Source organism: Python bivittatus, unplaced genomic scaffold (genome assembly GCF_059951505.1).
Source record: "Python bivittatus isolate LINGU-HERP-01145 unplaced genomic scaffold, Pbiv_v1 ctg000180_np1212, whole genome shotgun sequence".
NCBI classification, from domain to species: Eukaryota; Metazoa; Chordata; class Lepidosauria; order Squamata; family Pythonidae; genus Python; species Python bivittatus.
This window is the reverse complement of record NW_028277047.1, coordinates 6380569-6396800: the sequence shown is the minus strand read 5'-3', so window position 1 is coordinate 6396800 and position 16232 is coordinate 6380569. Positions and strand designations below refer to the sequence as shown.

At 44.7% G+C, this 16232-nt stretch overlaps 1 protein-coding gene across 5 annotated transcripts in view; it reads right to left on the bottom strand.

Moving 5' to 3' along the window:
- Nucleotides 1-16232, bottom strand: part of SPTBN2 (spectrin beta, non-erythrocytic 2) — a 78882-nt gene that overhangs the window by 16749 nt on the left and 45901 nt on the right. For all 5 annotated transcript variants that reach the window (XM_088137446.1, XM_088137448.1, XM_088137445.1 and 2 more), the window contains 16 exons: nucleotides 15865-16052; nucleotides 15515-15632; nucleotides 14625-14783; nucleotides 13530-13832; nucleotides 12738-12891; nucleotides 11478-12348; nucleotides 9968-10105; nucleotides 8601-9357; nucleotides 8265-8467; nucleotides 5869-5959; nucleotides 5319-5465; nucleotides 4139-4402; nucleotides 2590-2814; nucleotides 2304-2393; nucleotides 1207-1479; nucleotides 466-596 (listed from right to left, as the gene is read on the bottom strand). In XM_088137446.1, coding sequence (XP_087993572.1) covers nucleotides 466-596; nucleotides 1207-1479; nucleotides 2304-2393; nucleotides 2590-2814; nucleotides 4139-4402; nucleotides 5319-5465; nucleotides 5869-5959; nucleotides 8265-8467; nucleotides 8601-9357; nucleotides 9968-10105; nucleotides 11478-12348; nucleotides 12738-12891; nucleotides 13530-13832; nucleotides 14625-14783; nucleotides 15515-15632; nucleotides 15865-16052 — 4112 coding nt within the window. The remainder of the gene's footprint in view (nucleotides 1-465; nucleotides 597-1206; nucleotides 1480-2303; nucleotides 2394-2589; nucleotides 2815-4138; nucleotides 4403-5318; nucleotides 5466-5868; nucleotides 5960-8264; nucleotides 8468-8600; nucleotides 9358-9967; nucleotides 10106-11477; nucleotides 12349-12737; nucleotides 12892-13529; nucleotides 13833-14624; nucleotides 14784-15514; nucleotides 15633-15864; nucleotides 16053-16232) is intronic.

The following is a 16232-nucleotide window of genomic DNA, read 5'->3' as shown; positions in this document are numbered from 1 at the left end:
AACGAATGGTTGTAGGTCAATGACTACCTGTATTGGAGCCCTCCAAGTTACATTAAAGACTGCTCTGTCTACTGGTCGATCATGTAGCTTCATTTTAGTTATTTATGTCAATCAGATATAGATAAGACAGATTTCGGGTCTACTCCTTTAGAAAGTAGCATATATGAAATGGCATTGGCTTGTTAAAGAAAGCAAGTTATGAAAAAAAAGTGAATTTGAATCACACGAGTTATCTGAATTATTCTTAGCAAGACAGCTTTAACATGACCTTAGAGGGCTGAATTATAGTACAGTGCTCTTTAACTGTATAGCACCTAGGCAGTGCATTTTTACTGCTGCATTATTAATGAAATTAATAAATAAGTAGCCTTTCTTCAACCACAGCCAGCAAGTTTTATAAGATAGGTGGAGAAAGGTACATGTACATCCACAATATTGGAAATATTGAAGGCAGGGAAACCTTACCTCTCAGGGTGGCCATTATTCACCATGTCACGGCTCTGGACAGAGAGTTGATGGATTGTCTGGGCATAATCTTCCAGAGCCTGCTCCATCCCCAAATGTTTCTTTACCATGGCCTGAGCAATCAGCTCATCCTGGGGAAAAGAAAAACCAAAGTGCTGTTTTTTCTTCCTAGAAGACAGGAGGGATGTCAGCACAAGCTTGTGCAGCAATAGCATGGAGTACTGGAGTATGGGGCATTAATTGCCAAAACAGGATTAAATCCTGAAACTGGCTATTCTGCATCAGCATTGGTGCTCAAGTGTGTAAACAAGAGTTCTTCTCTACACAGGCAGATTTCCTTTCCTCCTTGTCATCAAACCTAGTTTTAAAATACGTGTTTAAACATCTGCTATGCTACTTCCCAGGTCAAAAGTCAATGCTGGTGCCTCTCGAATGCATAACCAGCTTTCAATCTGGATTTAGAAGGTAAACATGAGTCCCACCACTGGGTGATTACTAGACAGAGATTGATCTCAAGTAGGGGAGAGTAGTTAAGTACAGCTCTCATCAAACTTAACTCCTTTGTCCATTCCGGTTTTTCAGGATGTTTTTAGGAATGCACAGATCAGGTGTACTAAATGTCTTTTCCACTCCTCTACGCAATTAATTGTGGTAGCTTTTCTACCTCTTCAAATATTTCTTTTTTTTAAAGAGCTAATTTAATTGAATCAAGCAGCCCTAATTCTAAGTTTGCAGACCCACTTTTGCCTTCTCCTCTGAGATCATGTGCAACTCCTGTTCACCCATCCAGGCCTCGGCCTCGGCAGCGTCAAAGTAAAACTGCTGGGCCATCTGTGCTTTCTCCAGCCGTCCGTGCCGCTGGTCCACCTGGTCTTGCAGCTCCCGCCACATCTCCTCTAACGTCTCTACGCGGCCCTGCAGCTCCGCCTCCAGGCCACTACACGCCAGCCCCTGCCATCTCCCCAGAATGTCGTTTATGCGTGGCTGGTGTCCTTGGATCTCTTTCTGCAGAGTCTAACAGAGTGCCCAGGAGAAAGCATTAACAGAAGAGCAGGCTTCAAAAAAAGCACAGTATGCCCATCTTTTCCTATGATGGACTCAAACTCAGGGAAAATTCTACTGGAATAAAATCTATTGGTGTTAACTGGACTCATAACTTTTGCAAGCTTACCTGAAAGACCGATCAGTCATCATTGTTTGATGCAGAGATGAGCCACCTGCAGCCCTAAGTCTACTTTCATGTGGCTGTTAGTCTAATTTCAAAAGCTCTTTGCAAGCATTAAGTTCAAGGCTCTGGGATGACGGTCTCTCTTTCCCCTTCACCCCAGAGGGGAAAGGGAAGGATAGGTAGACGATTGAAAGACAGGAGGAGAAAGGTAGCTCAAACAAGCTTGCTCTGTCACTACTCATCATTTTCCTTTGCCCTGCCCTCTGACAGCTTAGCCCCAGGGAAACGCAGTTCCCAACACCAACAAAAATGATTTTAACCCCATTTAATAAACTGTGCCTTATAATGAGTCAAAGTTAAGCTTGGTGGCTCATTCTAGCTGTGTTCACATAACCAGGTTAACTACACATCTAATGGCTGCACACACACAGCCTGTGGAGCTTGAGTAGTATTGTTTGGCTTCCTTTGTAATTTAGTATGTTGTACAAACTCAGCCACTTTGATTAGTTTAGAATTCAATGTATTATGTGAACTCCCACAACTAGTAAATTCAGGAACTAAAACAAGTGTGTTCTCTGAACACAATCTTAACACATAATGAATCAGAATAACCTTTTCTTCTTCCTCATCCTATTCACTCCCTTTCAAACATTGTCTAACAAATGCTAACCTGATTCTTCTTGATCAGCAGCTGGACAGTGGGAAGATCTTTGCCGTGATCAGTGGAAACAGCCATGGGCATCCTTTCCTTCACCCATAGCTGCAGGACAGGAACAGAAGTAAAAACTGAGAAAAATCCAAGTATTTCTGCAGGGGATGTCCCATTTGTGACTGTTCTCTTCTTTGGGGCATCTTGCAAGGTTATATCCCACCCTGTTATTTTTTTTTAAAAAGCTCTCTTTTGTAAAACCTGTTGAAATCAGCCTTCTTCCCATTCCTCTTCCTATTCAACTCACAATTTCATCTTCCAGGTCACGATTGAACTGGTGCTCCTCCTTTGAGGCCAGCAGCTTCTTGCAGCGTTCCCCCAGTGGTGCCCTCAGCTCCATAAATTTGTCCTCCACTGACTGCAATTTCCCATCCACCTCCACCGTGTTGGAGTCCTCTTGGCTGAGGGCTAACGCCTGAGCCTTCAGCCCCTCCACCTCTTTTTCCCGCATGTCCATCTGGTTCTCCAGCAACTGGAGGCAAGAAGGAAGGAAAATGATCATGGAGTGATGGAGCTCTCTCAACTACATCCACAAACCCGCTAAACACACATTTTTCAAAAAAGGTCTCTTTCCTACAGTAGCAGTAATTCAATAATTCAGAATGTGACTCAGTGAAAGGTAGTTTCCACTTTTTCTAAGCTACTCCTACCAAGATGGCTTTCTTGGAGGGCCAATGTTGGTGCAAACAGAGCAAAGAAAGTTCTGTCTCTCCACACTGGACTGTTTAAAAACAAGTTTAAAAACATGTCTTAGTAAAGGAAGAGAATCTACAACAGCAAATGTAAAAACAAACTAAACACACACACACATACACACCCACACACAAATCAGCGGGTTAAAAAGATCATTTTTTAACAGATAAAATGTTCTTTTGATAAAGAAAAAGGGTTTTGAAATATACTAGGACACACACACACACCTAACTTGGTCTACACATCATGCAGTGCCATCATGCAGTTTGCTGTTTTGGATTTAGCCAAAACAAACAGTGATTTTACACAGCCCATTGTTTAGGGGAACTTGTAACCTCTGTGGCTTATGATCATTAAACTCCAGCAGCCTTGTTATGCACAAACACCATGCCTATGGCCAGGGCAATTTTCACTTTTTGTTACAGAGATGTGATTGGTGCAATGTGAAACACCTTCCTTATTGCCAAGAAATCAACCACTGGTAATACTTCAGGTTTTTGGGCAGAGGGCTTTTCCAACCCAGGCCCTGAATTTGGGCCCTTCTGCAAGGAGTTACTGAGCTCTTTCTGCAGAAGGGCCTGGAGAGCTGATTTCTTTTGACCCAACTTGCTTGTTTATCTGTTTCTTTTTTTAAAGAAATTTTTTTATTAAGTTTTAAAAAGCAAAAGGATAAAAGCTAACAAGTACTAATAGTCAAGAAGAAGAGTAGAAAGCAAGAAAGTTAGAAAAAAAGAAAAAAACAAAAGTGGCGGAAAACAGAGGAGGAGGAGGAGGAGGAAGGGCAGCAGCAGCAGCAGCCGCCGCCGAAAATAACTTCTGACTTCTTATACAGCAGATATAAATGAATCATATAATAACCTCTTAATCTAAAACTACATCTTGACATACATATTTTGTATAATATATTAATTTAACCAATCATCAAATCCCTATATCATAATTTCATTTTTTTCTGTTTCCTGCAAAAAGTCCAAAAGGAGCTTCCAACTGGCATTCAAGTTAATCAATGTTTTTTCTCTAAGCAAAGCTATCAATTTCGCCATCTCAGCTAACTCTGTCAACTTCACCATCCATTTTTCCACTGTAGGTAATGCTAACGTTACCTGCTGTTTCTTGAGCAAAATATTGACGCTGGTCAGGTCCTTGCCATAGTCATCTGAGAGCAGCTGAGCCTGCAGGCCGCTTAGCCAAGCCTCCAGGGCCGAACAGCTCTGTGTGAAGAGCTCAGCACGGTTGGCATCGAAGAGGCACTGAGCCTTGCTCTGGGTGCTGGATTCCAATTCTTGCCAGAGTTTCTGCAGATCATCCAGCTTGGCTCTCACCACAGGCTCCAATTCGGGTTTCTCTGCCACCAGCTGCTCCCCTTCCTGCCAAAAGGGAGAGATGGGAGGAGAGCTGGAGAGAATGTTTCAGAAATATCTTCCACAAGTCAAGACAAGGAGATACAATGGATGCAACTGAGGGAGGCCTCCCTCAGATATGTGGCTCTGAATTCTGAGAATCACTTAAGGGAGGGAAAACAAGGGTTAAAATTAAGCTCAGACTCCAAATCACTCCTGTAAAACAGGGGAGAAGAGACTGAGCCCCCTGGACTGCCTGGAACAATAGCTGTTTTGAGGTAGCCCAGGCAGTCTTCGCTGATTACAGTTGCAGCAAATGGGGTTGGAGTTTCTTGCCATTCTGAAAAGTGAAATGTTAACTTGATAGTGTAAACCCTAAACCAGTTTCTAAAAAAACAAAAACCTCCAACTATTGCCGACAAAAACTCAGACCATGCCCCAAATCCTAGTCCTGCCCAGATGCATGATATAACCCAGCCTGTTTTATATCATTGCCCATTTACTGACACCACCCACATCCACAAAATGGTCAATTCAGCCACCACCACACTCCCCTCACAAAGGTTGCTCACTTCTTCTGTAAAGGCCAGAGTACCTTTCTACATTCCAAAGTTACATTAAAGATTATTGAAGAGATAAAACACTTTCTCTGCAAGGCTAAAGCTAATGTGCTTTGAACTTTTCCTTTAACAAAATTATAGTTGCTATTATTAATTATTATTCAGTCCCATCAGACAGAGATGAAGGAAGTGCCTTTGAGCATATGTAACCAACACTTCAGCATGGGCAGAGCATGCTTTTTGTAGATTTATGGGTGAGGCAAGATGATGCAATTTCAACAGGGCTTAACTTCCAATGCAGGAAGGAAGGGCAAGCAAAAGAAGAAAGACAGACAAGCCAAACTAAGCAAACGGCAATGAACCTCTCCCATATTTAAGCCCACCTTCTGGATCTTTTCAAGCCAGCCCTTGTTGGAGGCCAACTCGGCCATGAACGCCTGGTGCTTCTGCCACTTGGTGTGGAGGTTTCGGGCTTCATCATAGGACATGTCCTGAGCTGAGAGCATCTTTTCATTGATCCACAGGGTGAGCTGGAGGACAGACAGAACAATTGCTTGAAGCATGAACTTCCCTCAGGAAAGCCAGATACCAATTTAGGAATGGAGAGACTCCCCTCTGTGCACATCCTGACTGTGGAGGTAATTGGGGGATACAGGAACTCAAACAATCTTAAAACTGATATAAGGAAGTAAGATGAATTCTGACGAAGCTTCATCTGTTTCTATGGGGAGCTGCCTGCCACTAGCTGCGTTATTCTGCTGTAAGAATAGGCATATGCAGAAACTGGACTATAGTTTCCATCATCCTATCACCCAAAACCTTGGGGGCCCTATGCTGTCTAGGAGCATGTCCCAGCTTCCACAACACCTAATAAATTACCTCTCAGTTACTCCCAGCCCTGAACCTTCCACCAAGGGATTGAGCCATGCTCACCTCTTGACAATCTTGCAGGAAGCGTTGAAGGACTCGATTGTCACGGAGCCGGGCCAGGAGATCCTGGGCTGCTTCTTGATTTTTCCTGTGTCTGAAAGCAATTAGGATGGAGGAGAAGCAGAAGGGAAGACACAGGCTTGAGTTAATCATATACTGCCCCCCAGGGATAATCCCAGCTGAGCAGCAACTCTTGCAAAAGGAGAGGATGCCTTATTAATCCTTGAAGGGATTGATTCCATGCACTTCCAGGGAGCTGTAGTCCTAACACATCTGGGAATGACAGGTTTGGGAAAGCTGCGTTCCCTCTTTACAGAATGCCTTGTGATACAAACAATAAAACAGCAGCAGAATTTCTGTGACTAGTCCCTAGTTGGAACCTAATGCAGTTGGCTGCTATGGACTTTGACTGCTGTTTCCATGAGAACTCAGCCCTACATACATGCTCATCTTATGGTGGAAGTTGAGAGTCTGTGCCCAAATTTGGATATACTGAATACCATGGTAATAAGGGTGGGGAAGCAGACTGACTTCTCTGCCTTTGTTACATCTGTGGCGTGGCTGTTGCATCAGAAACTGGGACAATACTGTATTTAGCTATGGATGGTAGAAAGAGCCGCACAGCCTAAGAGTCCTTCTAGACTCTCATCTCCTGATAGAACACCAGATGGAGGCTGCAGCCAAGAGAACCTGAAGCTGGTATACCAGTTGCAACCATTCCCAGAGCAGAAAAGTGCAGGCTAGTCGTTCGTGCCCTTGTCACTTCATGGGTGGATGACTGTAACAAGCTCTACATAGGATTGTCTTGAAGATCACCTGAAACTGTAACTAATACAAAATGTATTGGCCTGCATGTTACCTGGGGTAACCCAGTATACCCATGTAACACCAATGCTGTGGGAGCTACCCTGGTTGCTGGCTTGTTTCTGGGCGCAATTCAAGGTGCTGATAACTACCTTTCAAGCCCTATATGGCTTGAGGCCTGGCAAGACTGCTTGCTCTGAGGAGAATCTCCCAACCCGAGGTGTCTTTACTGAGAGTGCTGAGTGAGAGTTTCCACTCCTGACAAGGTGTGACAGGAGGGGACTCAAGGCAAACATTGACTGCAGGAGCTCCCCACCTGTGAAACACCTTCTTGCCAGATATAAAAGTTACATCTTTATTTTTAATAGTTAGGAAGCATTTAAAACATGGCTTTTCAATGCTCACTTGGGGACTAAATTAGAGTGGGTAGCAGTCCCCGAATATGCAATGAATCTTTGTTGTCTGATGACATGCAGCACCAGGGTTTTACAATTAAGATTATAATATTGTGACTACTGATGGCATTTATTTTTGATTTATTGTTAATTTTGATACTTTTTATTGTTGCATTGTTAAATAATTTTGCTTAGCTTTAACCTGAGTTCATTACTGTGGAAACTTAATCCTCTGGTTCATTGATGATTCAATATATTGTGTGAAACCAGAAAATGAGTGCATTTAATCACTAAGTTAACTACACTTGACAAACCAGTCAATGTGTTAGAGAAGTCCAGTCTTCCTGGATAGGTTGGGCTTCAGGTTGTTTGTTTGCTGGGAATCATAAGCAATAAAACCCAATACATTTGGAGGATTCTGTAGTGGGAAATGCTGAAATAATCTAACTTGGAGGTTCCTGGACTATATAGTTGGAAGAGATCAAAGAGGCCATGAAGTCCAACTCACTGCACAGTACAGGAATCCTGATTAAAGCATCTCAAACAGATGGCTGTTGAGCTTTCACCTGAACACATCCACTAGAAGAGAGATCATACTTCCTGGGAATCCATTTCACTGTTGAACTGATTTATATGTGGATCTTGCTATACTTATATAATATCTTGCTATACTTAACTGATGACAAGTGTACTACACATTTCAAAACTGCTCCACCCCACACCTCAATTTGTGCGTGCTTGGATCGGACCAATCACCTCTAATAAGCCACCAGATACCTTAGTATGCTCTAATAGCCATAAGTAAAAGAAATCATATTCCATGTAAAATAGGAAAACCAATATTCAGGGATTTTGGTATGTTTTAAACCATTTCTGTTGGCTGATCACATTCTTATCCTTTCCTTCCTCTGAGCAGCTTATGGCAACGTACATGGTTCTCCTTCACACTTTATCCTTACAATTATCCTGCAAGGTAGATTAGCCTGAATAACTGGCTCACAATTCACAGCTGAGTGGAGATTTGACTGTAGCTTCTTGCGCTTTCTTTTTATAGTAAGATGAAATCGTACTCCCTTTCCAGGCTACTCTAAATTCCCTGGCAATATATCCTATGGATCCAAATCAACCTCCTTCTCACTACTTCTGTTCCCTGACCTAGAATTATCACTAGCAATTTTTAAAAAGAGTCTTCCTGCTCACCGACTGTCAATAGAATTGACCTTCTCTTGGATCTTGTCAGAGTGAAGACTGTCTTCCATAATAAGTTTCCTCCCAGAGTCCACCAGGCCCTTGATCTTCTCTCCATTGGCTTCCATGGTGGTCATGAAATCTTCATGTTTTTTAATGGCAGCCTCAGCAGCTTGGAGAGAACTGGGCATGCTGGTGTGAGTCAACACATATTCCTGGGAGGGAGGGAGGGAGGGAGGTCACAAGATCACTGCACAAGTAAGCAATTGTACTGTGAAGTAGCTAAACCAAAGTTCAGCCTCTGACTGCAAGCCCGCCCGCCCTCCCCCCAACCTCTCTCTGCTTTACCTGGTTGCTGAGCACCCCTTCAACTTGCTTGGTGTCCCTCAGGAAGATCTGGAAGCCGTAAGCCTGTGAAAGCAACTGGTGCCGGTTCTCCCACATTTGCCCGAGTTCATTCCAGCCAGTGTCAAGGGCCTGAAGGCGCTGCTGAAGGAACATATGTTGGGCATCTGTGTGGCCCTGCGTCACTTCTTCTCCCATGGTCCGCAACCGCTGGTAGTCGCCCTTGTAATGTTCCACCTCATTTCGGATGGTCTCGTGTTGGCTCAGCAGCCGCTCTGCCTCTGGCAGGGTAGCCGGGACATCTTCTGAGGCAATGGCAGTCTGGGTGCGCAAGAGCCACGCCTGGAAGTCATCCAGGTCACGCAGGAAACCCTGAAGTTTGCTGGCTTCTCCCAGAGAATCCTCGCGGCGCCGCATGGTTCCCCGCAGCTCGTCCCAGGTCCCATCAATTTCGGAGAGCCGGTTGGAGATGGCAGCTGCTTGTTCTGGGTGCTGGGCTGCCAGCCGGGCTGCCTCCTCATGCAGGTCCCTCACTTTGCCCTGGATGGCCTCCAGATCCCGCTCCATGCCAGCCAGCTTGCGTTGCAGAGCCATCACACCTGCCAGGTCATTGCCCAAACCCTGCGTAGATTCTATCACTTTGGTTTTCTCCCGCATCCATGCCTTGGTTTCATTGCACTCCAAGTAGTAGTTCTGGATGCTGAGTGCTGAGGTTAATGCCTCCTTCTTTTGGCTAGCCAAGGCCTGGAACTGCTGCCACCTGGGAGTAGGGAGGGAGGTGAGTCCAAAGGAGATACCACCATGTCTCTCCTTCCATTTGCTATGTAAGTATGTCAGGTGATCTTTTGAGGCTAATTTGGAACTTTAAAAACAGGCTGTGGGCCCTCTCAAAAAATGGCAGCCATGACGGACATGCCCAGATATGAGATATGAAAATATTGATTGTCTGGCAAGCAGGCAGGTGAAAATGCCCCCATCACATCTTTTACTCTTCAGGATGTTTTTTTACAGTCCCATCATAATTTTTTTTTTTTTCCTGGGCAGAAGAACAGGCAGCTACAGCCTCCACTCCCCACTTCTCTTTTCTGAGAATGCCTCAGGGATCCACAAACAGCAAATCGGCTTTTTTTGGAAATACAGCAGTAGCTGAAAGCTGCTGCTCTGCTTTACAATATGCCAGCTTCCCATTCATTTATTTTAATTAAAACCCTTGACATTGTTTAAGGCAGGTGGGGCATGGAGCGCTGCGTTAGAAGCTTTTGCTTCCTTTGAAGTCTGCAGTAGATGATTCTGCCCATTCAACTGCACAAGCTGATAGATCCCCTCCCTGTCCTGCCTCCATCCCTTCTCCCGCATCTCTGGGCACTTACCTACTATTGAGCTGTTCCTGGGTGGCTTGAATGCTTTCCTTGTTCCTGTGATCAGTGCCCAAGAGCTGGTTTGCAATCTCACTCACTGCTGCGATGCGAGAGGCCAGGTTATTCATTTCTGGCTCCAGTGTCTCAAACCTGAGTCACCAAGAATCAAAGGAGGCGAGAATAGTGAGAAGGAGTCAGCAGGCTTCTAGCTCTACCTAACAGCAGGAATAAAGTACTTTCTGTTGGTTGAAACGACAGCTGGTTAATTATGCCTTGCTGCCCAACGACGAACTTAATTTTGGTTTTTTAAATTTTAAAATGGTAGTGAGAAAGTAGGAAGTGTAAAGAGCCAGCAGCAGGACGCTTGCTTTCTCTGCTGCAGGGCTAAGATGGAGCAGAATATAAAATCTGTGAATTAATACTTCCCTAAGGGTTTGGCGCCAATCCCTGGCATGTTGAGCAGCTTGTAGGGACACTTGGTTCCTGAACTCCCAAAGATGATTAGGATCTTGTTCGCACTTTGTTTTCAATTTGTCCACTTTATTTATTGATTCTTTTTTAGCTGGGCCTGCGTTATTCAGAAGCCAAGCAAGGTGGTAATCTATCCACCAATTTTCATTTCCCCAGAATGCTTCTGAACCAGCCTAACAGCATTCTGGGAAAAAGTACATGGTGGAGGGCTGAAGTCTGAATCAGCATTCTACTTCTGGGCATTGCAGGTTTTCTATTCTACTCTGAAGGAAAAAGTAGATGGGGACAGGAAGGAAAATTAAAAAGGAATGGCTGCCCAAACTTGGTCACTATATGGGGGGAAGCAGCAAGGTAACGCTAAGGAGCAGATCCCCCTCAAAACTGGCAGCAGCCTTGCTTTTAATTAGACTTTTGCCAGCATTGGACTGACCAATATTAAATTAGAAACAGTGATGCAAACAGGTTTGGTCTCATTAAAACGGAAAATCTACATTTAATTTAATAACATAGTGTCATCATCACATTGTCCATTTGGTTTCTCATATGATGACATTGGTGGTGATGATGCTGAAGAAGAAGAACACGTGGCCTTGGGATTTAAAAAGATTGCTGGCCTCCATCTTTGAAATTAAGCATCACTCTTTCTTAAGGATTCAGTGTCCCAAAGAAAATGTTTAATGAGGAGCCTTGTCTCTCCACTGAAGAAGGCAACTTGTGATCCCAGATCTGCATGGAAACCTCTGTCTCTTTTTTTACAATCCTTAAGAGATCCTTCTAGCTATGATGACTGAAAACAGATAGCACAGCTTCCTGCCTTTGTTAGGTGAGGAACAGATGAGAACTATAGAATTAACCCTAAAGTAGGCATATCATGGTTAAAAAAAAAAAGCAATGTCCTCCCCCAATTTCCTCCAAAAATTCACTCTTGCTTATGTGTACCCACTTGTAGCCCACTACTCTCCCCAGATGTTAAATGGCCAGCAGAAGGATGGCTACCACTGCACTACCTCTTGGCTTGGAGGGCCAAGTGCAGCTCAGGGGGCCCACTCACCTTTGCTGTACCACTTCAAGGTCTTCCAGCTTCTCCGGCACATCCATTGTTTCAATCCAGTACTCCCTCTCACTGATCCAAAGGCTGCAAGCATCTGCCTCACTGAACATCTTGTAAAGATTAAGAGCATCCTGCAGGGCCTGCTTGCGACGCTCAGCCAAATCAACCAGTTCCTCATAGCGTTGCTCCAGTGCAGGCAAGCGCCCGTCCACTTCGGGAGAATGGGCAAAGTTGGGGGGCAAGCTCCGGGCCTGCTCGTGCAGGGCATCCAGGGCAGGCCGGTGGTTGTGGATCTCTTCCTCCACATCCTTGTGCTTCTTCACCAGGCTCTGGGTCGAGTATTCATCGTGGCCCATATCAGAGCTGGACACCAAGCGGAGAGTATCTAGCAACCAGGCCTCCATGTCATTGGCATCAGCCTGGAACTGATAAAGGTTGGAGGCTTGGAGAAGACGCCGTTCTCGCTCACTTGACAATGCCTCCAGTTGTTCCCACTGCTCCTCAATGTCCTGGATCCGCTCGGCCACCTCGGTAGCTCCAAAGTGACCCTCAGCCACCAGCTGGCGGCCCTCAGCAATGCTCTGTTGCAATGGGCAGGCCCGGCCAGTCATCTCATCACGGAAAGCATTGTGCTTGCTGGTCAGGCGCAGCGCACTTGTCAAGTCCTTGCCAAAGTCATCTGAGGAGAGAATCTGGCTCTGTTCTCGGATCCAGGCCTCCTCCTCACCCATGTCCCAGAAGAACTTCCAGAGGCGGCGTGACTCCTCCAGCTTGGCGCGTCGTTGTGCAGCCAATGCCACCAATTCCTGATAGCAGCGCTCCAGCATTGCCACACGCTCTTGGACAAGGTGGGGATCGCAGGGTTTGTATCCTGCAGGCACAGAAAACTGAACTTAGGGCTGGGTTGGCATAACACTCTAAACCAGACAATAAGTCTAAGTTGCTGCATTCACACAACATGCTAAGCTTAATTTTAGTCTGCGCAACCCTCAAATGGGTTACCTCATTAACCAAGTTAAGAGGTTCTGGGAGCTCAGCCTAGGAGCCTGAATCCAGAGCTACAGAGAAATGAGAAGCCAGCCTTCTCAAACCAGGTACCCTCCAGATTGAATGGGATTACAACTCATTCCCATGGACAACAGCCTTGACGGTAAGAAATACTAAGAGCTGAAGTCCTAATGTATTTGTTGGATGTAAACTGCAAAGCTTTTTTTGCACTATCCCCTTTCATTTCAATGGTTTTTGATTAAGAGTTCGCACCTTCTCCAGGAGTGGCAAAACACTGAGCAGCAGCACTGATGGCTTTTACCCGTTCGGCCTGGACAGCAATGTCAGCTTCCACCAGAGCGTGGATCTGAAGTAGGTCCTCAACACCGTGCAAGTGTTTCCCAAAGTCCTGAGACTGGAGGCGACCCTGCAAGAAAACGCTTAGGGGGGTGAGAGAACATCTCCTTATACATATTATGCATCTATATACACATTTTCACTGTATACGCAGAACACTTCGGTATCTCTTGTATATTTGGCTTTCCCACTTAAGCTTGAGGAAGTGCAGCAGGAAAGGCAGTTCCAAGGAAAGTCACCTTTAAAAAGGACCTCCCTAGCTAAGAGTGCCTTTGCATATATTATCTCCTTATCAGTGTATCAATTTCTCCATCAATCTCCAATACATCTGTCTAATTTCCAAATTACTATTTTTAAATTAAAAACTTAATTTTTTTAAATTTAAAAATCTCAATTTTCAAAGGGTTTGCCCTTCTTGTATGGTGTTCTTCTGCAATTTCAGATGAGAATGCAAAAATTTCAAGAGGCTGCTATTCTCACACAAAGAGAATGCAAGATCTTGGGAGAGGCTGAGGTTTGGCAATCTCATAAAATTTCAGCCATATATTGGTGAACCCCTGAACTGGATTGAATTGGAACAAACATATTCCTGTTTGTTTCAGTGGTTTCTGTATCCAAAGTCAAAATGACCAATACTGTTCCTCAAGCGCCATTCTTAGACCTTCTTCTCTTCCATCCTTCAGTCGCACGATCCTCTGGCCTACTTACCTTCATTTCTTCCAACCAATCCATGAGGTAGGTCAAGTCCTGAAACATCTTCTGTAGTTCAAAATGGAGCAAAAGGCGTTCACGACGTGCAGCTACCAGCTCACGGAGGTAATCCCAGAGTCGCACCACATTGTTCTTGCGCGCCAGCACCCGCTTGATGTCATGGTAGCCCTCTGCCTCCAACTCATCTGCCACAGCATTCACAGCTGTCACACGCTCATTGTAGGCCACAATATCTGTCTCAATGGCTTCATGTTTGCGTACCGCTGCTTCCACTGCTGAAATATCTGAGCCAAAGTTATCCTGCAGATTGGGGGAGGAGAGAAAAATGGGGTACTTTTCAGGGAAGGTATTTTCTATCTGTCCCACATCAGACTGAAGCAAGACAGGATCCTATGTGAGGGATGAACGACAGCTGAGAAGTGGCAAAACTGTTTGGTGTGCTTCTATGAGATTGCTAAATTAAAACAACACTCCATGCCTACAAACAAGGCTGATGTGCTTTGTGGAGCTGCTTTGTGTTTCTGGCCACCAAATGACACAGAATCCCAAGGCTCAACCAAGGGATTTTGCTGCCTGGGGCAAAGAACATGATGGCAACCTTCTCTGTTCTATACACAGAAGCAGGTGAGATACGCAATGTAATTTCACTTCAGGACCGGCCACAGAGTAAGAGCAGGGTGTCAGCAGCCAAGCATTTCTGGACACCAGGGCATTGGTGATCTTTGTGAACAGCTTCTGGGGACTTCTCAAACTGAAGAAAAATCAACATTTTTAATTTAAAGGAATGGCCAACATCTTGTGAGGAAGCTGTAACTGTTTAACTTCTGAGCGTTCTTGTATAAAACAAGGTGCGGCAGTCACTGCAATCTCTGCCCCAGCACTAGAAATGAAGCCTTGACATTAAGATGCTCACAGCTGTCTCACTCTGCCCAATGGTAAGAGTTGGCACCAAGGACAGGTGAATTCTATCCATTTGAAATGAATTCACCCTGATGCGAAGCAGAATTCAGAGTCTGTGAAATCTCAGTTCACCTCCAGGTAATGTTCCTATCTGCAATAGGGCACATACAGCCCTCTTCATTCAGGACTGACCTGAGAGACAAGGCGCTGGTTTTCACTCAGCCAGGTTTCACGCATGGCTGCTTTGCGGTCAAAGCGAGCTGTCAGCTGCTCCAGCTTCTCTTGTCGAATCAATTCATTGCGTAGAGCCAGTTCACGTTCATGCTCCGCCTTTTCCAGACGCTCCCAACCCTGCAGAGAGTTTGGTGGAGGAAAAAATATTGGAATCAAGAACAGAGCTGTTGCAGGGGCTGAGGAGAAGAGATCAAGCAGGTTTCAAAGCTCCAGGTCATCATGAACGTATCACAATAGCATTTCAGGGAGAAGGAACATTTGACATATGCGTTTTCAAAAACAGGTTAAAATTACAGCCTTCTGCCCCAAATAAGTCTTGGCCTTAACTATAGCCCAGATTGCAAAATGAGTGGATTAGTCTATTAATCATTAATCATGATTAGCTGATAACTTCCTCTGGAATCTAGAAACACTGGCTCCACTTGACCCTGATTATTTTAGGGTTTTTTTGGAACATTCCCCTATTATTAATATTTGCTTTGTTTATCTGCTTAATGCGTTACTATCCTCTTTAAAATGAAAATCAAGGTGGTAGTTTCCAAAAATATGCAAATAAATCCATCAAAATATATTGTGATTTATTCTCTGCAGACTGGCCCAACGTTTTTCTGTCCAGAACAGGTAATAGATGGATAAATAAAAGAGGCTCACAGTTCTTATTAGGTCATAAAGGATGTTAAGCAACCTTCCATGGCTGGATTCACTAATCTAACCAAACAAACCACATCATGGTTTATAGCACAAAGTGCAAATGCAGCCAGAGTCTGATTGGTTGAATGAGAAATACAGCACTCCCATACTTCAAGGCAGTTCACAGCATATGCTCCTTTCCAAATGGACCATCTCACCTTGTTGATGTCAGAAATAAGCCTTCCCTCTCGTGGTGTGTAAACTTTCTGATTATTGGCTCTCATTTTACTCTGGATGGTGAAGAGCAGAACTTCAAGGTTCCCCTTCTCAGTAAACCTAAGTGTGAAAGGAATGGGGGAAAGAGGACAGCCCACTATAATTGTTAACTAAAAAGTTAGGCTAAGGCACAAAAATACAGATTTTTAAATGCAGGCAGCTGCTTACCACAGGGCCTTTCTTTCTCATGGCAAGAGCCCATATGGATTTTAGGAAAATCACCATATTTCTGGCCAGCCCTACAGGAGCAAGAGCACAGGTTTGCACATCCAGCAAACCTGTCGAAACTTACTTGGGTGGCTTCTCCACAGTGCGATAGGTATTAAAAGCCTGCAGCTGGTTCTGCACTCCACTCAGGCAGTTAGCCAGCTTCCGATCATTCAAGGTCAAGATGGTCTGCTCAATCCACTGCAGAAGATCGGAGGCAAGTGTCTCATACTTCTCTATGAGCTTGTCAGCTTCAATGGCATGGTCCAGTACCTGACCCAAAAACCTGAGTTATCCAGTTGCTTTGGGAAGACGTTCTTCACTTTCTTTAGAAAATGTATACCTAGTCTTTTAAGATCCACATTGGCTGCTTCACCCACCAATAGGAAAAATGGTCTGTCTTGCAGCTCTCTCTCATTTGCACTGGACTTCCTGTTCCCCACCCCTCAGTAT